General features: G+C 45.9%; 1 protein-coding gene across 3 annotated transcripts in view; it reads left to right on the forward strand.

The window, feature by feature from the left end:
* Nucleotides 1-26,036, forward strand: part of FMN2 (formin 2) — a 1,374,845-nt gene that overhangs the window by 1,061,327 nt on the left and 287,482 nt on the right. For all 3 annotated transcript variants that reach the window (XR_014253056.1, XM_082423440.1, XM_082423441.1), the window contains exon 2: nucleotides 2,091-2,257. Coding sequence is in view for 2 of the 3 variants with exons in the window: in XM_082423440.1 (XP_082279566.1) it covers nucleotides 2,091-2,257 (167 nt within the window). In the remaining variant the exon portion in view is untranslated. The remainder of the gene's footprint in view (nucleotides 1-2,090; nucleotides 2,258-26,036) is intronic.

A 26,036-nucleotide genomic window follows, 5' to 3' on the forward strand; every position in this document is an offset into this window, starting at 1 on the left:
GCCTGGGGCACCCGAGCTGTTGTGAAGGCAGGGAGGTTAGGGCAGGGCTCCCAGCCCAGGGCAAGTTTGCCACCAGGGGGACACTCAGGGCTGTTAGAGCTGGAAGTGCTGCCCAGGGGGAGGTGCTTGGGGTGAAGGGTGTTTGCCCTCAGGGCACGAAGCTCTGGGGCTGTGCTTCCACGCCGCTCCCCATCCACTGCTCATAAGGTTTTGGCTTGATGAACACATACACATTCATTCACTCTGGGACACACACACGCGAGATCCTGTCTCCCTTGTTTTATGTCGTATACAAGATTGAGTTGTAGGAAAGGACTAATTAGCTGTCTGGCCATTTGCAGAGCTACTGTAAGATGGTCTGCATAAGATGGGTTTACTGTAATGACAATCACTTGAGAACTGAGGGATGTGGTTTCCTAGGTGTGTGGGTCCAGTTAGGTGCAGGCAAACTTAAGTTATGTAGGGGAAAAAGAGTTCAGTTTCCCCTCAGAAAGTGTCCTGGGAGACCTGCAAATGCTCTCTAGTGACCCACAGGAACGGAGAAAACAGAGAACCTCTTTTGCCCTGCTTTGTCATTCTACGTATGAGAGGTAGATTTTGAATTTAGTTTTCTTTTACAAACAAACATAGGAAGAGGCACTAAAATTGCATGGAAACCATCCTGCAGAACTGAACATGTATACATTTGAAATTTAGATGTGACTGATGTGTAGAGTGAGGCCTGGCCCTGCACAACCCCAAGCTGAGAATGCTTTTTACATTTTTAAAGTTGTTCAAAACGAAGCCAAACCAAGCCAAACCAAGGAAGAATGTGTAGCAGAGACCTTAGTTGGCCCTTAAAACCTAAAATATTTTCTATTTGGTCCTTTGCAGCAAAAGTTTGCTGACCCCTGGTCTAGACCGATATTTCATTTCCAGTTCTGACCATGATGTGAATGAGTCTTTGTCACAGAATCATAGCATTGTATTCATTCAGAAATCCTGAAAGTATTCATTGGTGCTTCTTCTGTGCGAGTGGACAGGTCTGCAGGATGTCTGCTGGCTGTCAGAGAGTTTATGTTATAGGGAGGGGGGTAGACATTAAACAAATAATTAAAGTAATTAATGACACAAAGGCGCTCTGAAGGGAGCCGGAAGAGTGCAGAAGGGGGTCTCTGGGAGCTTTTCTGGATACGGGACTTTAATCTAAATTTGAAGACTGAACCTGCTGATAGAGGGAGGGCCGGAGCAGTGGGAACTGAGTGACCCTGGAGACCTCCTGTTTCCTCCACTGTAGATGATTAGTGCGGAAGCCAGCAAAACCACTCGCTGAAGGATAGTGAGTTGAGAGTCAGACAGATGAGGGGCTGGCCTGTGGCTCTCGGTTCTGGGTGACCAGTGAGAGCAGACACCCGTTTTCCCCCTTCATTGCTCTGCTCTCCCCGCGGCCGGGACGCAGAGCCAAGGGACCAGGTGGGCCCAGGCCGCAGCTAGTACTCTCCTCTCCATATGCCTCTCTTCTCTTGCCTCTCTTCGGGAAGTAATAGAAACCTCAAGTGTAGACCTACCCTAGAGTGATGTTTCTGCGGCTCATATGAGAAGATGTTGAGTTTCTGTCACTCTCCTCTTCAGGGAGGCATTTTCTGCGGGCCAGTCCTGTCCCCTTCCAGTGGCTGGTGCCTGCCTCCCTGCCCATCCCGTTCCTGCCCCCCGACAGCCACCCCTCAGACTGTGAGGCAGCCTCTGACATTTTTTAGCCCACATGGTGACTCCTGGCTGCGTCCTCAGAAAGCCAGCGGCCGGTTGACAAGGAGTGGAAGGAGGATTTCCAGTGAAACCCAAAAGGCTGGGTCTTCTTCAGATGGAAGAGGATGTAGGTCCCATCACGTGTCCCATTCTCTTTGGAGGCGGGAGGTATTCTGGGGGATGGGAGAGGGACCCAGAGCTGCCCTTTCCCGTGTGGTACCCAGGCCCACCTGCAGAATCTTCCCTCGGCACGGCAAAGCCTTGGCAACGGTGCTACCCCAGCTGTGTTTGTCGGCCTCTCCTCCGGGAGTCTGAGCCAGGGGACCCGCCAGTGTTCCCGCTTAACAACTGTGTCTCCCCTGCAGGGCGAACTCTGCTGGAGAAGCTGTTCAGCCAGCAGGAGAACGGGCCTCCAGAAGAAGCAGAGAAGTTCTGCTCACGGATCATTGCCATGGGTCTCCTTCGTCCTTTCAGTGACTGCTTCAGGGAGCCGTGTGGTCAGAATGCCCAGTCCAGCTCAGCTCCGTTTGATGTAAGTAGGAGAATTCACAGAACTCAATGGCTGTGAGGCAAATTGCAGTGGAAACAGCAGCTCTGATGTGTGTCAACACATCGCCCTGTATTTAAAGACCCACATAGGATGCAGGCCTTCCTGCCCCTGCCACTCAACAGCTTAGCGCATCTTTTTCCTTTCTGACTAGGGTATTCTTAAGTATACTTGCCAAACCTCCTTTTCTTAACAGATGGCCACTCTTGGCAGTTTTCTAGCGTGCTTTAACCAGTGATGGTTTTTAAGTGGCTCTGAGTCGGTATTTCTGACTTAGCTGGTCATGTACATACCTTCAGAAGCAGCTCTGAGGGCAGGAGCTTTGTTCCCAGAAGGCAGCAGGTTTCTGCGGGCCCTGGAGCACTATTCCTGTGCGTTCATGGCTCATCCAGGTACTAACTGTTGACACGAAGCAGCACCGTCTGCTTCCTCCCCAGCTCCCACTCACCAAGAGGGTTAATAAGTCGGAACAGTCATTCCCAAGCTGTTTGATAATTCATAACAAATGACAGCACAGCTGGGTTGTCACTTCTAAACCAGAGTATTGCTCATCTTTCTCAGGTATGTGGTACATGTGCGACCCTGGGGGTTGTGATGAGCAGACTTTTTCGTGAGGAAACTGGAGTCTGCTTGGCTCCCCGTGTGGGGCTCGGAGTGTATGAGGCAGGGTAAAGGTCTCATCCTTGTGGGTTGGTTACATCTGTGCCCCGCTTCTGACTGCACTCCTTCTCCTCTGTGTGTGCGCGACTGAGAGATGGGTTTGGAGATGATGGAAATGAGCCCTGGCTGAGATCAAGAAGTGATAGTAAATAACAAAATGTCCATATGCGCCTGTTTTTCTTCTTCCTGTTCTTTAACCATCACAACTGTGGTCTCCCTTCAGTATTAGGAAAATAAACCACATAAAATATTGTGAGATCTTCTTGATACTTCTCGTGTGAAAGAAGATTCCCTGGGATGTACTGTGACTTGTGAAGCTTCCTTCTTAAGATCAACTGATCTATCTATCTATCTATCTGTCTGTCTACCTATCATCTATCTATCCATCCATCAATCGTCTATCTATCTGTCTGTCTGCCTGTCTATCTGTCTGTCTGTCCATCTATCCATTCATGACATTGCAGCTAACCACTGCTCGGTAGATCTTTTTTTTCTATGAGAAAAATTGGGTAATTAAATGTTTCCTCCTTTTTCTTTTGTGAAAGGTGTGTTTTTACAGACACAGAGCCTGGCGACTGTTGTGAGCTAAGAGCTTTATTGAGCTGTGTTCTAGGAGATACATCAGTTTGCAACTAGGAATTAGAATAATTATTGGACAGACAGAGGCAAACACTAGCTGTGCCTAACACTTGCTTTTTGATTAAAACTATTCCCAAGTTGACTGAATTTTCTTCCCTTAAAGCTCAGAAATAAAGTCTTATCAGTCAATACATGTGGAGTTGGAGTAAACTGAAAAGAATAGAATAACCCTATTCCTCCTTTTTTTAAAAATTACAGAACTGGTTGTTTCTTACCTCCTACTTCCTCCATTCTTGTGTTAGAGAGACTAGGAGCCCCTCCCGGCCTTGTCATTTTGGGGGGCAGCCGGCTATGGCATAGAGAGGGAAAAGCAAAATAAATGTAGTCCCTTAATATGGTATGAAATAATTCTCTCAGAGTGGGGAATTTCTTTTGCAAATTTGTGTGGTTGCATTTTCTCACTTTATTCATTGGCTCTGTGCTACCTTTCTACTTCCATGCCAAACCTAACACAAAACAAGTAGGAAACATTCTTCCAGATACTTAAATGGCAGTTCAACAGCAGAAATGTGCATTTATTGTATGCCTAATTGAGGATTTTCTTCAAAGCTCAGAAGAGCTAACAGTACAGGGAGTTATGCAAACTGAGGCATTAGTGGGGAAAGGGGGAGGAATGCACTTTCTGTAGGGAGAGAAGTTTCTGATAATTAGCTTCTCTGCTGGTTTCCAGAAAGTTGCTGCTAGGAGGATTTCTCACCAACAGTTCTCTTGAGGACAGTTGCCCTTTGAGACACAACAAGAATAAGCTCATGACAGGTCCTCTTCCCACCCCTAATTTTGCTCCCTTCCCTGAGAGCACTCCCCTTTATCTCCATCCACATGGAATTAGAGCACCGGAGTTTGATCTGGAGATCTTTTTCATGCAGTTTATGGATTGGCCTACTTCAGTCAACCCTCTTGATTCAGTTCCATGTTATTTTATACATTTTTAGGGCCTAACATTTTGCTTTAGAGAGGCTATAGAAAATGTGAAAGAATTTCACATTTTCTCTCACATTTTAACTTGGTTAAAACTTCAAGAATACTGAAAGGCAAATAGTTTTGAGTGATAATGTTCATTCATTCACAAATATTTACTGACTGCATTCTCTATGCCAGGCAGTGTTCTAGGCTCCAGAGATGTATTAGTGAGCAAGAGAACTAAGATTCCTCTTCTCCTGATCCTCTTCAGAGTGGGGCGAGACAGAGAAAACACAAACATGTAGTGTAGGTAATGGACTTACATCAGATTCTGATAAGTGCCGTGAAGGAAGTGAACCTGTGGAATATGGTCAGTGAAGGGGGGTGGGGTGGAGAGAGTGTAGAAGGAAGCCCCGCATGTAATGTCAGGAGCCCTGAGGGGAGGTCAGAGGGAAGGTCCCCCCAGGAGCCCAGAGGCAAGTGCAAGTGCCCCGGGGGAGCACAGACACAGCCTGAGGGCCTGTGTAGCGGCTGTTTCAGGAGGCAAGGACAGAAAGGACTACAGAGCCAGGACGTTCGGGGTCTTGAAAGCCATGGAAGGATAATGCGTTTTTTTAAGTGGGAGCTTTTAGAGGGTCTTGTGCAGGGGAAGAGCGTGTTTGTTCCGTGCTGCGCGTGGCTCATGCGCCCTGGCCTTGGGTGCTGTCCCAGGGGCTGAAGCAGGAGCTGGAACAGCAGGGGGGCTGCCACAGGAGCCTAGCAAGAGCCAGTGGAGGAGACAGAGGGGGCGGTGGGCGTGGGAGGGGTCCTGCCCTGCCGGTGGAGCTAATGGGACCTCCGGGGCTTAGACGAGGGGGCGATGGAAAAGGGAATCAAAGATACCTTCTTGGTGCTGGTTTTAAGTGGCTGGTGGGTGGTTGTGCTGTTTACCGAGGCAGAGAAGATAGGCCAGATTTAGGTGGAAAGTATTGTAAGGACAGAACCGGTGTTCCTTATGTACTTTTCTTGAATAAAATTCTGTTTATTTAGAAAACTAATAACCTAGCATATCACCTGACGAACAATAGGTTTTGCTTTCTGCTGAGTGGAACGTCTGGGACTTAATTAAGGCCGTGGCACTTAACCTTTTTTCAGCCGCAAAAGGGCTGACAGCCCTTTTCATAGCCACATTTTCTCAAATCAGAAAGAAAGATTGGTGGCTTCCCTGGTGGCGCAGTGGTTGAGAATCTGCCTGCTAATGCAGGGCACACGGGTTCGAGCCCTGGTCTGGGAAGATCCCACATGCCGTGGAGCAACTGGGCCCGTGAGCCACAACTACTGAGCCTGCGCGTCTGGAGCCTGTGCTCCGCAACAAGAGAGGCCAAGATAGTGAGAGGCCCGCGCACCGCGATGAAGAGTGGCCCTCGCTTGCCACAACTAGAGAAAGCCCTCGCACAGAAACGAAGACCCAATACAGCCAAAAATAAATAAATAAAATTAATTTTCCAAAAAAAAAAAAATAGAAAGAAAGATTGAACTCCTTTAATAGCTCAGTAGCATTGCCATTATCCTCACCTTTGCCTTTTGCTTTGTTTGTTTCTTTGTGTTTTATATTTCAAATAAAATTCTAATCTAGAGCAATTCTGAAGATAGGAAGGGAAAATATAGGAATAATCCTCCTGCCTGCAGCTTGGTAGCATGTGTTGTTGAGTTGTGGATTGTGTTCTTTGTGGTCTGAGGAAAGACTTGCTTCTTTTGGAACCTGTTTCACTCATCTGTCAGGTGTGAGGGAAACTCTCTCTTGAAATATTTAGCATGGTTTCTAAATCCTTAGAAATAGCAAAGCATTCACTATTGTGACACACCATGTATTTGAAGTTTTGGGCCACTGCCCTGCTACCTGTGGACAAGGCATCTCAGCCTGCTGCCCACCACGGACCCTGGCTCATTGCCCGTTAGGTGTGGATGGAGGTCATTTTGCGAGAGTATGTTCAGGATATGGTCCCTTAAGACTCCTTCTCCTTAGAATGCCTTTATTCAAATTGAGACCCTTTCTCTGGGTCATACTCATCAGCAGCTGTTTTCAGCAAACCACAATTATCTTACATAATTGTTGATTATCCATTAGCAAGCTCTTCTAGGATTTCTCCTTTCATAACTATGTCAGATATCACATAATCTCTTTACATGACAAAAAATAAAGCAAGTATACCTGGTCCAAGGGTTTTGGCAGGATTATATTGTTTTATCTACCTAATCCTTTAAAACAGATCTTAAGCGTCTTTCTAGTAGAATATTTTTGGATGGGCTGATTTGGGTTTGGCAGATCTGCTGATTTTGGCAAATATGTAGTAATCCCCATGGGTGGAAGCCCCTTGGTGTGTGTATATGGGCATAGGTTTGGAGGAGTATATTCTTGAGGCTAGAATTACAGAGAAGGAAGACGTGAAAATCCAGGCCAGAAAGGAATAAGAGAAACATGATCTTGAACCTGTTGAAAGACGTCATAAATCAACACCAAGAGCAGCCACTTCCAGAAACCGAATGAAATGCACTCTCCTCACTGTCATCAGTAGCCAGAACGGAGACTTCAGTGACAAATAGAAATGATCATTTGTATTTAAATTCATTTTTTTTTCGGAACAAGAAGAATACTTAGATGCTGTTTAGTCAAACCCACACGAATATTTTCCTGAGAAGCAACAAAAGCTATGATATGTCTTTTAGCTCTGAGAGAACGTGTGTGTATATAAAGCTGTATTTTTACTTTTGAAACATTACATACAGTATTAACTCTCAGAAGTTGCTATATTTGAAATGTGGTATTAAAATTATACTTAATTTTTAGCCCAGCTTTTAAAATGATTTTAGCTGAAATATTTATTTTCCCTGCAGACTTCTCTCTAATGTCAGCATAGAAGTCAGTAGTAAAATGGAAGATTTTATTTTCTGAAGTTCATTTAGAAGCCGTGTTTTATATCTGTTCCATTACCTAGGTGATCACTGCATAATCCATTATAAGCAGGGTAACAAGAGTAGATTGAAGCTGTAATGCTTTCTCGGTTTTACTCACACAGTTTTTTTTTTTTTTTTTTTCTTTTTTTAATTTTAAGGACTTAGAAACGTCTAAAGCACCACCTTCCCCTAGTGAGGAGAGCAGCAGGGCTGGGAGACCAGCAGAGGCCCTGCCCCTCGCCTGCTGCCCACTTTCAGTCCCTCCCCGTGTGCTGCCCCCGCCCTTGTTTAGCTGGTGTTGATTTCTGGTGTTTTGGGCTTGCTGATGCAGTTATCCACATTACTGTCACTTTCTGGGTGTCCCCATTCCTCCCTGCGTTGTTCCCGTTGCTGTCCTAGTTCCCTGTGGTCATCGGCTTTGAACATGAAACAGTAAGCTTTCTGATGTGTCATCGTTCCACCAACTCCAGGTCCTGTCTCCGGCCACCCCGCCTGTTGTTAGCTCCTCTGCTGACCCCTCCAGCTGGTCCATGCTGGGACTGTGTCAGCTTCCAGCAGGTGCACTTTCATCCTTAGGGCATATTTTTATGGTTACTGTTTTATCTGTAAGTTTATTCTAAAAGTTGAAGAAGATATGCATACTGTAAATATTGCCCAGCAGAGGCAGTTCTGTGCTCTGATTTCATTTCCTTCTCAATATCCCAAAATCACAGTACCTAAGACACTCAAACCAGGATGTTCCTGGGGTCAAGTTCAAACGGATTCTGTTATTTCAGTAAACAGTCACTTGCTCAGAAGTATCCCATATTTAGTTTAGTTTTCATTTGTTTTATCCCTTTCTTATACAGGGAGCCCCCATCCAGTGCAACAAAGTTTTTTATTGTCTTTTTTCTTCTCTGTTCTTTCTTGTTCTTTTCCTTTTGTTTTTCTTTCCTTCCCTTTCTTTTCTTTCCTATTGGGAGAAGACACATGTAACTTTCCTTGCTTTTTTCTTCTCTATTCTCAGTATCTTGGAGTTCGTACTTCATTCTTACTGTTTAATGACATTCATTCGTTACCGATCCCAAGCTCCTTCTGCGCCGTGAAAGACAGACCAATAAGTCGGGAGACGAGTTGCTGGATCAAGGAATAATGACTTTAATCTCAAAGCTAGCCCAACGAGAAATTGGCAGATCAGCACCTCAGAAAGCCATCTTCCCTCCGTCCGATTGGGACTCCTTTTATACAGAAGGGGGAGGGGCCCACTGTGGGGCAGCCAATGGCTGAGCGGGGCCGCTGTTACCCGGAGTAGGAAGGTGCGACGCCAGCCAGCGGCCGGGGCTGAAGAAGTACCGGCTGTCCCAGCAACGTCGTCCTCCAGCTCTTGGTGGAACTAGGCGCACAAGCGGGGAGACCGCGGTGGCCACGTGGAGGGGGTTGGCGCCCGTTACTGGGATCGCTGTCTGAGGCGCTGGCACCTGGGTCTCAGCCCGCCACTGGCTTCACCGGTCAGTTCATGACCAATGAGGTGACCCGGGAGCTGCTGTCCCCGGAGCGGAACTCCCTCCTGCCTGCTTGTGCAGTGGGTGGGCGCAGGCACGGGGCCAGTCTGATAGGCTAGGCCCTGCCCGAGCATGGAGAGGTGCGGTGGAGTGGCCCCTGCACCAACCACGCTGCCGGCGCCAGGGAAGGAGGAGGGAAGGGCCCATCACGCTTGGGGTTCGGGCTGGGGAGACCGCTATGACACTTTCAGTTCTCCTTAAGACTACTGCTGTGGTCTGAATGTGTGTGTGCCCCAGATTCACATCCAGGCATCCTTAATGTGATGGTGTTAGGAGGTGGGGACTTTGGGAGGTGCTGAGGTCATTAGGTGGAGCCCCCATGATGGGTTAGCATCTTATGAAAGAGACCCTGTCACCCCTTCTACCGTGTGAGGACTCAGGGAGAAGGCACCAGATGTGACGCAAGAAGATGCCATGGCCTGAACATGCTGGCACCTTGATCTTGGACTTCTAGTCTCCAGAACTGTGCAAAAGAAAGGTCTGTTGTTCTAAGGCACCCGAAGTGTGGTATTTTGTTATAACAGCCCTGAATGATCTACGATAACTGCGGATTTCCTCTTCCTATTTATTTATTTTTTTATTGAGGTATAGTTGATGTACAGAATTATATAAATTTCAGGTGTAACAACATAGTGATTCACAATTTTTTAAGGTTATATTCCATTTATAGTTATTATAAAATATAGACAATATTCCCTGTGTGGTACATTATATCCATGTATCTTATTTATTTTATACATAGATCCTCTTTTAATTTAGATCAGGGTCTTGATATGCAGTTATGATTTACATTCCTTTTCTTTCACCTCCTCCCCTTTCTCTTGCCCCACCTACCCCTAGTTACAAGGGACACACACATTAAAAGAAAACCTCTATTGTCAACTGACTTACATCGACTTAAATAAGACGTGAAAACAAATTATTGGAGTTTAGTGGTTGAAATGGGCTCTAGTCAGACTGTCCTGGATTTGAGCCCTGGATTTTCCACTTTACTGTGCAAACTAAGGTAAATGGCTTAATTTCTCAAAGTTTGTCACTTCTGTAAAATGAGGAGTGATATAGTAGTTTCTGCGTAAGAAGAAAGCATGAACACAAGTAAAACTTTTTGCACAGTATGGGGTGTACATTGACTGTTGGATGTGTGCAGTGTTGTATTTGGGGTCCCAGTGGAGACGTGCACAGTAGGGGGAGCAAACGGGGAGGGTTGACTGAGTCCCCTTGTAGTTCGGGGGGTAGTACTGGGGAAGGACCTGAGGGTCCACGAGGAGTAGACTGCGGGGACCGGCTATAAAGGAGTGTGTGTGCTCGCCATGGAGATGCAAGTGACCATGGAGTGCAGGTGGTTCTGGATTGTAAACTGGGAGACTGATGGGTAGAAAGGATGCCAGACATGTAAACAAGGACATTTATGTCATCCTGGTGATGTTTTTAAATAATTTTGCGTGGTTAAACCATAAACAGATTGGCATTTATAAAAGAAAAATTATTCTGGTGGCAGAATGGAGAATGGATTGAAGAAATTTAAAATTAGTGTCTGGGTGGTGGGTAAAAGTGACTAAATTGAAACAGGGGCAGTGGGGAAGGAAAGAGACAGATGTGGGGAATATTCAGGATTTACCGTTGTCAGGACTCAACGTTTGATTGGATGCTTTCCTTGGTTTCTGATTCACACCTGTGGGTGGAGGGTGATTCTGAGAATGTGAAAGTGAGAACAGGTTTCAGGCAAGATGGTCATTTTCGTTTGGACATCTAGAACTCACGACTCTTTGGGACATTGTGGCGGCAATTCTGGAGGACAGAGGAACTGGGGTTACTAGCATAGGCCATGAGTTATGTGCTAAAAAGGTAAGTGAATAAACCTCGTAAGTCAAGATACAGTGGAGAGAAGTACATTGGGATAAAATTCTTACGGACAGTGAGGAACAGGTGTAGAGAGACTAGAGGGAATGGATTCACGGGAGGCCTGGCTGGAGGATATCCTTTAAGACCTGAGGGGCTGAGCTTGTCTCCTGATTCCGAAGTCCAGTCTGTGGAGTGATTAGACCTGAGGGGCTCAGGTGTTGGCTGAGACTTGATGCCTCCCAGGATGGTGGAGGACGTTCTGAGAATCAGGTGTGGGGTTGTGGGACAGGGAGAGGAAGGCGGGGCCATGAGAGGAAGGTGGGACCTTGGGAGGTAGGTGGGTCCATGGGATGAAGGCGGGGCATCAAGAGGTAGGCGGGGCCTCGAGAGTTGGGCGGGGCCAAGGAGGCAGGCCAGGGTTCCCACTGAGGGGGTCGATGATGACACTGCCAGGTGAAAGGGGCTTCAGAGGTGGAGAGGAGTTTGCACAGGGTGGGCCTGGAACATTCTCTAGATGATTCTGGAGGCCTAGGTTGTGCAACCACGTTGTATGAGAGGAATCAGGAAAGTCACCTTTCAGCTCGGCTGTCACTTGCTTGGCTTTCACATCCGCCTTGTCAGTTACCGTCTTGGGTCTTCAGTCCCGGCTCTTCGCTCCAGCCTGTGGCTCTCAGTTCAGGGCCACGGTCCTTCCAGGGTGGCATTGGCAGTGTCTGAGGATATTTGGTCGCCACAATGGGGGAGGGGCGCAGCTGGCATCTAATGGTGGAGGCCAGGGGTGCTGCCCAGCACTTCACAGGACCTCTCCCCCATCAGAGAGTGTCCAGTACCAATGCCAGCAGTTGAGAAACCCCGTGATGACATTTGACCGTACCATATGCCTACGTAAAGCCTTTTTAGTGGTTTTTCTGTCAGAATGAAGCCCAGATTCCTCGGACCTCCATGACCTGTCTCCTTCTCCAGCTCGTGACCCACCTCCCTTTCCGTTTCTCCAAACCCTGTCCTTCACCTCCCGAGTGCTTCTCCGTTTCCCCGACTGTCCGTGGGGCTGGGTGAGAGCTCCTGTTTCTGCTCCTGAACTGTTACCTCCTAGTTCAGTTCACTCTCTGTCAGAGAATGCTCTTCAGAGTTAGATGTCACTCCTCAGACACCTTCCTTCACCACCAAAGTCTGCATTTTCTGTCTCAAAGGACCTTACCTGTGTCATAATAGGCTACACACTCTGCATGCCCCAATGCACATGAAATCTTCCGTGGAGGTGCCTTCGTTATGGTGCAGTGCTGCATCTCTGTGCTTACTGTAGAAACACAGATGTACAATGAACGCAGGGATCTGGTGTTCCCAGAGTGGTCAGAGCAGACTCTAGTCTCAGACTGTGTATTCCGGTCCATCTCCTCCACTTACTGAAGAGGTTGGGACAGGTATCCAAGGTCATAGGCTAAAAATTTTCGTGTGTAATAATAGTACCTACCTCTGGGGACAATCTTGAAGATTAAATGAGATTAACTAATAAAGCATTTACCATAGCACCTGGCATGTAATAAGTGCCTAGTAAATACTTGTGTTTACTATTTTTATTTTATTTCAAGTTTCTATCACAGAACTCAGCAGAGCTGTTTAGTAAATATGCTTTGATTTCGCGAGGCTGGAGGGAAAGCCACGGTGACTGAGGAAGGGAAGACCTGCAAGATCTATTAGGTGGATTGTTTTGAATGATCAGGAGTTACCTATATTTCATAATCACGTGAATTGGACGGAAAGAAGGTGGAGGATGGGTGGAGTGTGGATTTGCTCAGGAATTGCTTGGTTTGGGAACCGACTCTCTATGGGATCTCTGCTTCCAGGCTTATTGTCATTCTTTCTTAATCTACTTGCTACTCTTGATTTTACTGGTGTAATTCCCACCTTCTTCCCACAACCCTCCCTCCCCAAATCTTTCTGGAGATAATAGGAAAAGCTGTGGGTCAGACACCTGCCAGTTTGCGAAGGTGAGACCATCACGCCCACTTAGTGGTGTGCTCATGGCCACTTCATAGTGACCACATATTTCCCTGGGAAAGTGTCACATGCAAATATTGGCACATCACTTACTTACTTGTAGTGTCAACCTAAATAAAGGAGATAAGCTGAGGCAAGCTCAAATGACCAGAAATTGAGTTTATTGGGGAAATAGTAGAGGACTTGCAATTCAGGAAGTCGGTTGAGGGTTCAGGGCAGCTCTGTTTATGGGCAAGGAGTGAAAAGACGGGGCGTCCAGCCAGAGTCCAGGCAGTGACTTCATTGGCTTGAAGATGGGGCGGGACTCTTGGCAGGTGTTCACTGGCCAGGAGACAGTTTTCTGTCTTCTGTAAACCAGGCACTAAGGGGAAATCAGTCTCTTGGTTCCTCAGTTTGTTTCCTGGGGTTGCATGCGTGAGAGTCTCCATCCCCTCCTCCAGTTCCATTTCGGGCTGAAATCCTCTCGTGGTCACTTTCGCTCGCTCTGTTGTGTGTGTGTCCAGCATACTTTGTAGATAATGTGGCCTGAATGAATGAAAGTACCGCTGTCTGCAAGGATGCCTGCTTTACTCAGAATTCCTGAGACAGAGGGACCCAAGGGCTAGAGGTTAGTTTATACCCAACATTGTTCTTTTCTCTCAGGGACTCTACCACGTGGAATCCACTTAATTTTCTTGGCTGGATAATTCTTGTAGGATAAAATTATTGAAGGGAACAGTCAATAAATATAAACAGGAAGAAATCTGCTTACTATTCTTAGTTTTCTTCAAGGGGAATTTTTTCATCCAATTTTATTTTTAGTTAAAAAAAGGTGATTTCCTAAATAATATAAGTGGATTGTGTCAAGAAGTTCCGAGTTGGTTTCTTTCTTTGCTGGCTGTACACTTGCATGGTTTTTAAATAGTTGTATTAGTAACCTTTCTTTAGCACAGGCTTGATTGTATTGTGGGTCAGGTTACATCCCCTAGGATTGTAGTCATACAGCCCAGTGTGAAGGAGAAGGATTTTAATACATGGTTTGAAAATTATTTCTCTGGACTCCATCATTCTATGATTGTATGTAGTAATCAGTATCCAAACTTTTATGCATATGAATTGAAGCACATATATTTTGAGATTATTTTATTTTTTTGACCTGGTATGTGGTTTAGTAAATTTCTAACATGTGCTGCTTTCTGTGTATTTTATTTTAGAAGGCAAAAGAGCTGATTCCCCTACCACCTTCTCCCCCCATTATGCTCAATTCCAGAGTATTGTTGCAAAAGTAGCGATGGTACGGTTGTTATTACCTCACCACAGTGTTCTGAGCTTAGAGGAAATGCTGCCAAGACTTTTATGGATTTCAGGATAATCCCCAGCCATGAAGGTCATTGACGTTCAGAAAAATCAACTTTCAAAAACTCATTTGTGGGACTTCCCTGGTGGCGCAGTGGTTTAGAATCCGCCCACCAATGCAGGGGACACAGGTTCGAGCCCTGGTCCGGGAAGATCCCACATGCCGCACAGCAACTAAGCCCGTACGCCGTCTACACTCTAGAGCCTGCAAACCATAACTGCTGAACTGCACACCACAACTACTGAAGCCTGTGTGCTCTAGGGCCCGCGTGCTGCAACTACTGAAGCCCGCGTACCTAGAGCCCGTGCTCCGCAACAAGAGAAGCCACGGTGATGAAAAGCCTACGCACCGCAATGAAGAGTAGCCCCCGCTCACTGCAACTAGACAAAGCCCACGTGCAGCAATGAAGATGTAACGCAGCTGAAAAATTAATAAAATTTAAAAAAAAATTTAAAATGTCTTAAAAAAATATTTAAAAAACCTCTCATTTGTGGCAGTCACACTTTTTAAGTTAATGACGTACTTTTTTCTCTGTGGTTTGTTTTTCCTCATTTGAGGGGCATGCTATTTTGGATGCCTGTTTTGCTTTCACAAGTGGCGCTTTTATCACTCCTTTGGCAAACTGGGTGATGCAGAATTCATTTTGAGTTTATAAGATGGACTTTTATTAAAATGGGTGACTCAGCCCAACTTTTCTGTCGTGATTTTCTTGTCTTTCTCCTGGACGTGCACTGAATATTAATTAGTTGTGTGGGTGTGACTCGCATTTTGGTGGCCTCCTTCTCCCATCTCAAGAGCCAGGAGGAGTGCAGAACCTGAAGGGCCCTTGGACCCAGAGGACACCAGCCAACCAGGAGCTTAGAGGGCTTTTCCTCCAGAGTTTTACTAGCCTTTGGAAATCTGAAAGATGATTTATTTCCTTTGTATTACTTTATTGTCTAGATGAGGGGTTGGCACAGTTTGTTAAAGTTGGCCAGAGGGAAGACGTCTTAGGCTTTAGTAACTGTTTCACAGCCTCTGTCACAGTACCCAGCTCTGCTGTCATCCTGTGAGGGCCGCCATGGACAATGTGCAGTGAATAAGCATGACTGTTATTTCCTAACAAGACTTCATTTACAAACACGGGCAGCAGCTGCAGTTTGCTGGCTCCTGGTCTATACTTAGGTAAAACGTAAAATGTAAATGTATTGTGTCAGTGTGACTTTTCTATCCGTCTCTAACCATGTGTGGTCACCAGCCAGTCACATAATAGTTAGTGACTTTTTTTTCATGAAAAATGCAGCTCCTCTCCCTGTGCTGTGTCTCTCACTGTCCAAGTGACTGGCAGGTGGGCAGGTGCAATGGCACAGTGTTTCGTGGGGACAGAAGATTTGAGTTCCAAGTGTCATTGTGGCTGGACCACAGTGTCCAGTGTGAGGGGTGGGCATGGGGGTGGTCATCGGCAGAGAAGATTCTGGGTGATACCCAGAGCCCTTGATGGAGGCTTCTGGAAGACGGGTTTAGGAATTGGAACTCAATCCTGGGAATGGTGGGGAACCACTGGAGGGTTTTACAAAGAGGTGTGTTTTGTTTGTTTGTTTATTTATTTTTTTACCATGCGGAACACTAAACTTTATTCACTTTATATATTTAACAGTTCTAAAGTATTTACTTCTTGCTTTGACAAAAGAATGAAAAATACAGGAGCACTGAGCAACTCTTCTTTAGGAGAAAAGGGTTATATATACAGCTGCGGAGAGTTACGGTTCCTCCTTGACATATGACGAAAAACAGTAATAAAAAAGTGCTTCATTGATCAACAAAGGGCTAAGAGCTGCAAGCATTTATTCACACTCTACATCAGACCCAAGAAACCTGTATCGTAACCTCTGGCACCTGTCACGAGGACCTGCACAATCTTTAATTAGACTGACTGTTCCCTACCTGCAAGGCCAGACCACACAGAGTGTGGAGAACTTACACCCTATTTCACTAAATTCAAATTCTCAGCAACCTGCTGCCACTGGGAAGTCAGAGACACACTCAGTTGCTCTTGGCTTTACCTGGACTGACAGTTCCATGGAAGGCTTCTGGGCCACATGTTAACTACACCCAGGCACACACAGGAGCCAGCTTCCTGAGCCACAGCTTGCCCTTAGCCAGGGAACTGCTTCCAAAGGGTCAGGAGGGTTCCCAGGCCTCACCCCCACTGCCCACCACAATCCACCCTGTTAGCAGTTAGCAGCTGTTAGCAGAGCCAGGCATGGCCCTTCCCCCGAGAGGGAGGGCAGGCACAAAACATGGATGCTGAGATCACAAAGCACAGACCTAAACTCAGCAGAGGAGTGTTTTAGAGACACCTTTCTTGGTGCTTGTGGAGTCTGGACCGAGGGGTGTTCTGTGGGTCTGACTTGGAGGCTGGAAGATTCTGAGGAAGATGAAGTGGGAATCCAGGGGAACGGAGGTGCTGCCCTTAGCTATGGACATGGTGCTGGGGATGAAGAAGGGGCAGTTCTGATTATACTGGTAGATTAGTGGTTCTCCCAAAGAGAGCAGGCATTGAATCACCTGGAGGACACGTGAGCACAATTGCTAGGCCTGCCCCAGAGGTTCTGAGGCAGGAGGTCTGAGCTGGGTTCCCAGGTGATGCTGCTGCAGGTGGTCCGGGACCACACTCTGAGAAGCTCTGCCTTGGAAGGTCCAGATGTCGAGCCTCAGGGATTTGGCTGATGATATAAAGGCAAGGGAGAGGGTAGGAATAAGGAGGGTATGTGCCCAGATTTCCGGCTTGGGCGACAGGGGAGAGGGTGGTGCTGTTTACTGTGTGAAGTACAGGAGGAGCGGGTTGGGAGAACAGCTAGTTCAGTTTAGGTCTTACGGAATTTGGGGATAGTCTCCTGAAAGATACGCAAAAGTAACTGGTTATGTGTGTCTAGGGGTCAGGAAACAGAGCCTAGGGGGAGAGAGATGGAGGGATCTTCACCTCGTAGATGATTCCTGAAGCCTTATGCATTGAAAAGTGCCTTCAGGGTGAGAATCAAGCAGGACCTGACATACAGATGAACATGTATGCAACGGGAAGGGGGAAAGCTGCACGGGGCAGGTAAAGAGCAGTTAGAGGTGGGGCAGAAAAAAAGATTATAAAAACAGACAGATGGAGTACTAAGTGATATAAAATGTTGCTAAGAGGTCAAGGAAGGGCAAGACTGGAAAGTAGTCATTGAATTTGCCAAAGTTATCGTCAATAACCTTGTAGATGTAGAGAGCAGTCTGGGTGGGGTCCAAGGGGCGCTGGCCTGGTCTCCGCAGGCTGAGGCTGGACGGAGGGTCCGGGTGAGCTGGGGAGATGGGAGGGGTCAGCACAGGTGTGTGATGAGAGCCAGCAGCTTTGTGTCAGGTGGGTTATGAGTGGGGAAGGGGAAGTACCTTTTATAAAAAAAAGCTTGGGAGTGTTTAGAGCCTGTGCAGATGCTAATGGGAGGGATTCGATAGAGAAGGCAAACTGATGGATAGCCTGTGGTCCTGCAAAGCAGAGGGAGGGCATGAGTAGCTCAGATCGGGGTTGGTCTGGGACACGGACAGGAACACCTGTGTGTTGAAACAGCCGTGGGAAGGGGGATGCAGTGCAGGTGGGCTTTCTAGGTGGCTCACGGGAAGGTGAGGGAGTGCTGACGGCTTCCGCATTCGCTGTGCATTAGGAGGCGTCCACATCTGCATTGGGTGAGTAGGGGTGTGTGAGACCAGATGTTTGAAAATGGTGTGGAAACGGTTCATTTGGATGCCCCAGAACTGGGACTGAGGGCTGGCGGGAGGGATAGGGTGCCCGTGGAGGCCGGCGGAGGTGCAGGGTGGTGGGTTAATGTCGGCTCTGCCCCAGCACTCGTGTGGCAAAGGCAAAGCAGGGCCCGGATCTCAGGCTGACGCTGTGCCGGGTGATGCATCTGAAGGTGAGTGAGGATGGGAATTGGGAGTGGAAAGAGCTGACAGATGAGCTCACTCAAGCTCAGAAAGGGGGAGTGACTTACCTGTGACCGAAATACTTAGGGCCGAGCCAGAAATCTCAGTCTCCTGACACGCGGGTCAGTCACTTTTCCCCACACCACCCTGCCTCCGTGAGAGAAGGAAAAAGTTCTTCCACTTGAAACAGGTTCTGACTTTCCCCATGTTTTTGGTGGTTAACGGTCCCAGCGCATTCATTAACTGTGGTTGGGTAATGAGTATTTCTTTAACAAAGCAATTGTGTGACTTCCGGGTCAGGTGAACATGCTGTAAGGAATCTTGGACATTTTTAGAGCTGTTTGAAAAAGACGTTGGGGTTCCATGTAAGTAAATACTGGGGATTCAAAGATGGAAGACGGCCTAGGAAGAATGGAGCTAGTATTAGTAGCCTGAGAAATCTGTATGGAAAATGAGTTCCTGAAGATGTACTTTAAATACTGCCCTGAAAGGAGAACTTTAAAAACGAGAATTTTCCCACGATGTTCCATATGAAAACACTGGTGTCTCCAGTTCATTTGAAGCATCCGCCTGGGAGGAGGTCAGTTTTGTTCAGAGACTGAAGGGATGGGCCATGGGTGCAGCTCAGAACCGTGTTGGCGTGTCCTGATACCTGTGAGTCTGGAGAGACCACATGTGAGCCTGCAGGTTAGGAGTAAAGCGCCTGGGTGTCATCCCTGTGGTTTTCTAAGGCCAAGCTTCTCGAGGTACCAGATGGGACGTAGTGAAGGTCTTACTGATCCCGTCAGGGGCATGAGAATAGGGTATCCTTGAAAACAAAGCATCTGATGCAAAGTCAAAATATAACTGAGGTTAGGGATTGGCATTAATGGAATCTGAATCTGAAAGTGGCCTCCTTTTGTAGTAAATATTGGTTGTATGTTGTCTATATATTTACTGAAGGTGGACGGGGAAGAGGACGTCTGGACACGTGGAGGTGGAGGAGGACAGGTGTGTCCTGAGGAGGGTCACGGGACGCAGTGCAGAAGGCCTTTCTTTCTAGTTTTCTGTTACAAACGCAACCAATATTTACTACAGTAGGAGGTGACCTTCAGATTCAAAATAGATGGCAGCGGAAGCCAGGGCAAGATTCGAGGAGAAATCCTGCATTATGCACCTTAGAATGCTGATCTTGACTAATACTCTGCAACAAAGGCTCTGAGATTCATGCAACAAGAGGATGAGGGTCTTTGAGGGGCCCCTGTTGGAGCATCCATCACTCCTCTTCCTGGGTGTCAGTTACAAAACCGAAAGACAGTGGTCTACATATGCTGACTTTCAAAGTACTTGAGAGAAGTACAATATATACTGAGTATATGGTATCTTGACAAAGCAGGAATTTCAGACTCACTGTGGACATAGGCAATGAAAACCAAAAGGTGGGCAATGCTTTCCTTAGTGTGAGGGGGGAAATGCAAGAGGGACTGATTAGGTCCATGGCAAATGCAGGTTAAGTGAACCCAAGTGGGTCTGTTTGGTTCCCTCAGTCCAGGTGTGAGGAATGAGGAGGGTCAGAAAACTGGGACTTATATCTTGTTCTTGATGCCATGAGAAACATACCGTAGATGATCTGCGGCTTTGAGGATCCTGGTAACAGAACTAGATTGTTTCTATACTTCAGCACTTCTCTGTTTTGCAAAAAAAGTAAATTCGTCAGCAACAATAATGGGGGAAACTGAAAGTGGTCTTGGGGAGCACACATTTGTCATCAGGGGAGCTTTTTTTCCCTTTCAAAAAAAGTCTTTATTTTCAGAGTGCCTGGCCCAAAGTAGGTCTCAGAGAATGGTGTTTTTACAGCAGAATCATTTACAACAAAACCCATGAATAGCAGCCAGCATTTAGTCTAAGGGCTAAGCTCTGTGCTTAGTGTTTAACATGGATCACTTAAATTGATTAATTTTAATTTAAACATTTATTTATTTAACCCTACTTCCATTTCCTGGTGTGAAAATGGAGACTTAGAGAGTGTTACTTGCTAAGTCTCACAGTTCTGTAAGCGGCAGAGGCAGAATCCAAACCCAGGAAAGCTGACCCCATGTCTCCTGCCTTTTCTTCACCTCCTGTAGCTGATCTTTTGCCAAAGCTGTTGATTCAGAGACGCTGCTGCCCCTTGAACAGCACGGGGGTCAGGACCTCCGAACCCCCACAGTGGAGCATGCCCCCATAATTTACGGGCGGCCCTCCACCTGCAGCCCCGGTTCTCTCTGCAGAGCGTGTGGTTCTGAAGTGTTTCCTCTTGAACAAAATCTGCGTGTAAGTGGACCCACGCCAATCAGACCCGTGTTGTTCAGGGGTCACCTGTCTAGAAACTCTGGCCTTGTTTCTCTTCTGTTGTCGTCACTCTGGTGCACGTCACCTTCGTGCCTCCTACTTGTCCTCTGTGTCCCCTCCTGCCCCTCCGCCCCTTCCCCACAGACAAGCGATCCCGTCACCTGCTGGAGACGCTCACTGTCACCTGAGGCAGCCTCAGAGCCCTCACTCATGCCTGCAGGGCCCTCCCTCAGCGGGCTCCTGGCTGGGTCTGCAGCTCCTAACATTCTATTGGCCTCCACTTTTGGAAGGTCTGATTGGCTAGGCCTGAGGTTGAACTCAGGATATGGGGTTTTGATCAGCTAGGTTTGGGAAAGTCTTGTTCCAGAAAATGTGTTCTGTGAAAATTAGTTGCTGCTTTGTTGTGGAAGCTGCTTTTTGCATTTTTTCTTTAACTCCAAAGAGGCCCTACCTTTGAATTCTCAAGAGTTTGAGCACAGCTGATGAGGTCCGCTGGGTGAGCACTAAGCTTATTGACCAAACATCTTCCCCAGATGGCTGTTTAAGGCTTTGGTTCACTTTCTGTGTGTAATTGAGAAGCTGCTCAGCTGAGAGAGATGGAGCTGGTCTCCAGGTGGTTGACAGACTCTTCAGTGGAGATAATAGCACGTCTAATTTCTTAGGGGAACTTTCTCTGTTTAATTCTTTCTTGTTTTTATTTGAAAAATGTTGAGATGTAAAATGCAGATATTCAGACGTGGAAGTGTAACTCTGAATAAATCCCTATCTTTAAAAAAAATTTTATTAAATTTAATCTTACTCAATATTTACTGTGGCCCCTGGCCTAATCCCAGGGATTTTTCTTCCTTTATATATTTATAAGCATATTCTTCTGAATTTTACTTTTGAAGTATAAGGGGTTGTGGAACATTGAAGTTAGAGAATATTAAGACTGAGAATAATTATTTGTGAGTTTATCAAAGTATCCAACAATCCTAGAGAGAAAAATTTTAAAACTTTTCAATAATCTTGTCTACAGGGTATGTATTCTAGATTAAGAAGTTGTTATGGACTGCATATACAGATACAGATAAAGTTATTTTTTACAGATATTTTTATCTCTACCATTATCACATATACCAGGTTATTTCTGATTTGATTTGTAAGCTATTTAATTGTTTCACATAAATGCGTATGCATAAAACGAGCAAGGTACTATAAATGTTAGATTCTTCCATGTCTTTGTTCTGTTAATTGCCAAGCATTTCTACTGCGTTTATTCTATTGCAGTGTTGAGTTTTATTCCCCTTTATGTGCATAAGAGAAATTAGGTGGCCAATTCTTCTAGGCAAGTCTCTACGCTCAGCAAATATAGCAACTGAGGTGCTAAATTTCAGTCAAAAATAGAACTCGGCTTCATTTTGCAAGTTTCTTCTCATTTCGTGCCCAGGGAATCCAAGTAGCACATGCTTAGCTCTGCCCTCTTCTGGTGATTTCAAATTATGGAAAGGGAATTCGCAGAACAGGATTACAGTTGACCCTTGAACAACGTGGGTTGAGGGCTACCCTTCAAGCAGTAGACAAGCTGTGTATAATTTATAGTGAGCTCTCCATGTCTGCCGTTCAACCAGCTGGTTGGGATTCAGTATTTACTACTGAGAAAATCCGAGTATAAGTGGACCTGTGTAGCTCAAACCCTTGTTCAAGGGTCAGCTGTAATTTCCAAGGTTACAGAGTTGCTGGAAGACGTTTTAAAATTTCAGCACCACAGAATAAATTCACTGGAAAGTTAATTGTAGTACTTTTGATTTTTAAAATGTAAAATATTCTTTCATTTAGCAAATTTTTAAAATTGGAGAGAAATGTAAGCTGCTTTCTACATTGCTCAAGAAAAGAGTCACTGTAGTTTTTTTCTCTAAGAACAGATGAAAACAAGTATAGAAATAGTTCAGGTTACAGTCATATTAGAGAAAATAATCCAATATTTTGAATGCTGATGTTGATGAAGTTATTAGGATTTTTTGTACTCTTCTGACCCAGCACTTTTTCAGTTAAAGCTTGGGATAACTCCCTTCAGTTGAGTTTCTGGTTAAAACAACACACCTTCCCGATTAGAGAAAACAATTTTCATTAAGTTGAATTTGCTAAGCCATTATCTTCTTTAGCTAAAGGATTAACTTGTATTGAAATACTCTTTCACTTTTAACGATTTGAACAAAACTTTGTGAAGGAGCTTATATCAAGATATAAAGATCATGGGTGCTTACAGATGTGATGGGCTACAAATCAGACGTAGTGAACACAGAGTACTCATGGGAACCGGGTAACCTCTTCTGTACCCAGCAGTAAACTACCGTTGATTAAACGAGACACCAGGCCATCCCATGTTCTCCTTAGCTATGAGCAAGAAGTGGTGTCTTTGAGCATGAGCAGTTTCTACAAGGTAAGACCAAGCAAACACAATGAAGGCACTTCCTGCTCAGGATCTTGTTGGGTCATGATTTTAATTAAGATCACACTGAGATTTAATAATACTTTGAAATTAAAATCCAACTAAAGAGCACTGAGCTAAGGGATGAAAATTGATTTTGTTTCTAAGCTCTGTTACTAGTTGTGTTACCTCACTGGTAAAATGAAGTCCAGTTCCATGACCCTTCAAATAACAGTAACATTTGTGGAGCCATTACTTTGCTAATGATTTTACACATGTCATTTGATCTTCCACACCTTATAACACCCTGGAGGTATTATTATTAATGTCTATTTTAGAGAGATGGAGACTGGGCATTGTAATTAGCAGGAAATGGTCCCCATCTAAGTCTGTAGAACTCTGACACGCCTCCTCTTGACGACTGTTTCTGTCATGCAGAGGCCGTTGAATCTCTTTTAGAATCAGTACAGTCTATGGACACAAACATGTTAGCATCTCTTAAGTATGGTCTAAGGCAAATGCACAAGTTCTAACAGGAGGCTTCCTTTGTTAATAACTTCAGAAAATAAATGATATGTAGTAATATGAGGCTAATAAACTATCTTCCCTGGATACCTTGTGGATACATGGGTTCTATCGATAAATTTGTTGATTCTAAGTCCCGATTGTGAAGTTACTATAAGTGCTTGGTCTTTGGAAATGGCTTGTCAAGGCCTCTGTTTTGTGTAGTTGTGTTTGCGCTCTGGAGAGTGGCTGGCCTCTGAGTGAGGATGATCACAGCTGTAGCCATGATCAAATGTCTTTCCTTCTTCTCAGCAACCGTCCAGCCATTGGTTCTGAGCTGGGACACTTTCTCATTTTATTGGGAGGTTTGCAGTTTTATGTGACCTTCCTCAGTTTCGTCTTATATGGACTAATTCTTCTTGCAAGACTTCTGGAAAACTTGCTTCTACTTTTCTACCACCGTTTCGTCCTTAACTATCCAATTTCCAGGCCCATCAACATATTTCAGATATTTATGGAAAGATGTCTGTTCCCTTAGTTTTGAGAATTCACTTTCCTTAACTTCTAGTAGGATTTGAGGCGGTTTTAGACAGTGTTTCTTGCAAACTCTGCTTGCTGCAAAGCACGATTTTTTCTCCTTTCTTCTTCCTGCTGCTAAAATGTAGAAAGTCAAGTCCTTGAGTTTCTCTCCCCTCCTTCCCCCCGTTCTTTGTCTTCACAAATGCATGTGCCCACGGACTGGCCTGCATGCAGACACCCAGCTCCAGTCACACCTGCAGCTCTGATTGTGTTTCTGTCTGCCTGCTGAAAGCCTTGATCTCACTGTTCCACTGGCATCTCAGATTCAACTTACCTGAAATCAGACTCCTTTGCAAAACGTCATCAAGTGGTCCTCCTTTCTCAAGAGCATAACTGTGGCTTTCTTCCATGTGTAAAACCTTGCCCTCCTCTGCACTGAGGCCCTGTGGTCCCCATCTGTGCCCCTCAGCTCCTGGGAAGTCTGCCTCTCAGCCCAGGGCCCCCACTATGTCTGCTCTGGGCCTCTTGCCTGGATCAGTCCCCGTACATCCCATCCCCTTCTCATTGTGGCTTATTCTCACCAGGACCGGATCTGCCTTATTTTCTGCTCATGTGGTGCACACCCTTGTGGTATCCGTGCTCCCCCGCATTTTCCCTCCCCACTCTGACCCTCCCCTGGTCCCCCGAGGACCCTGTGATTTTCTGTCCCTGATTTACAGATTTCCCCCTTTTCCTGAATGCTCTCCAGACATAGTTTTTGGTTTCCAATAATAATTTTCATTTTTTTAATGTCAAATTTTATTTTTTTTAATACTTTTAAAAACCTTCCAGGAAGGTTTCCTGATCACCTTAACCAGGGGGAATCTGGCTTCATTTTGAATCACCGCCACACAGGTGCTGTTCTGGAGGTTCATGCCAGTCTTCTGTTTTATAGTATGTCTGCACCTTTTTTTTTTTTTTTTTTTTTTTGCACCTTTTATATTGATAATAGCCCATGAGATTTTGACTGAAGTGTTTTGAGTTTAGACACACTGGAACTGAATCCTAGCTTGTTTACCCTGTAACTGTATGTATGATTTGCAGCAAGTTATTTATCTGAGGCTCAGTTTTTTCATCCATAAAAGGAAGGTAAAAGGAATTTTGATGAGGATCAGATAAATTATCAGGTACTTAGGTAAGTGAAGTAATGTTCGGACCTTATGGTTAGATCCCCAACTGGGCTTGAGTCTTGGCTTTACTGGCACTTACCCTGTGGCATCGGTCAGCTTCTGTGTCCTCCATGGGCCTTTGTTACTAGTTGGTTATATTGGGAGGTTGTTGACCACATGCCAGCACAGAGTGGGTGCCAGGGCTGTTTTATCTTTGTTATCATTGATACATATATTCATGCCCGGACGTGTCCAGGCAGTGTTCATGTATCTTCTCATTTAATCTTCCTTAGTTCCCCCTCCCTCCCCGCCTCCCTCTCCATGAGCTGGTTGTGTTACTAGTTTACAGGTGAGGAAGCACAAGGCTCCACAGCTAAGTTTCTAGAAGAAGACGGCGCTAGGACTTATGATTTAAACCCAGGAGTTGCCTGGCTTTAATTTCATGTACTTTGTGTTAGATCATGATGAAGCTAACATGCAGTAGAGGATTCAGTCAATGGTAACATTCATACCAGCCTCGGAATTGTACATGGTTCATGTCTTAGGGGAACTCATGCTCTCGCTGGGGAGAGGGCAGCACACAGACAACACTCACACAGAGGAAATGCTGCTACAGATGCTAAACGTGCTGCGGGAACACAGACGATGATGCACTCAACTGCCTGGGGGAGGAAAGGGGGAGAAGCCCCCCATAGAGAGCGGGCATTCAAAGCGGCACTGGAAGGTTAAGTAGGAGTTTGTCAGGTGGAAAGCTGAGCTGTCTTTGAGAGAAGAACTCATTCTGCCCCAGAGGCTCTGATGGATCCTGGTACATCCAGGAAATGGGGAGCCATCCTGGGCAGCAGGAACAAAGGGGGACTTGAGAAGGATGAGAGGAGATGTGTGGGCAGATGGCTATCCGTGAGGGCACCGTCACAGGCCAGACCAGGACCCGGAATTCCATCTCAGAATCACTGGAGATCTACAACGTTTTTCCTGGTGAGAGATGGGCGTGCTTGTCTTTGCTTTTGGTGCGGTCTCACCGCATGGTGGGAGGTGGATGCAGGAGACTGGCGACCAAGGAAGCGAGTATTAAAATCGTTCAAAC

The sequence above is a fragment of the Balaenoptera physalus genome (assembly GCF_965194825.1).
Source record: "Balaenoptera physalus genome assembly, chromosome: 14".
NCBI lineage: Eukaryota > Metazoa > Chordata > Mammalia > Artiodactyla > Balaenopteridae > Balaenoptera > Balaenoptera physalus.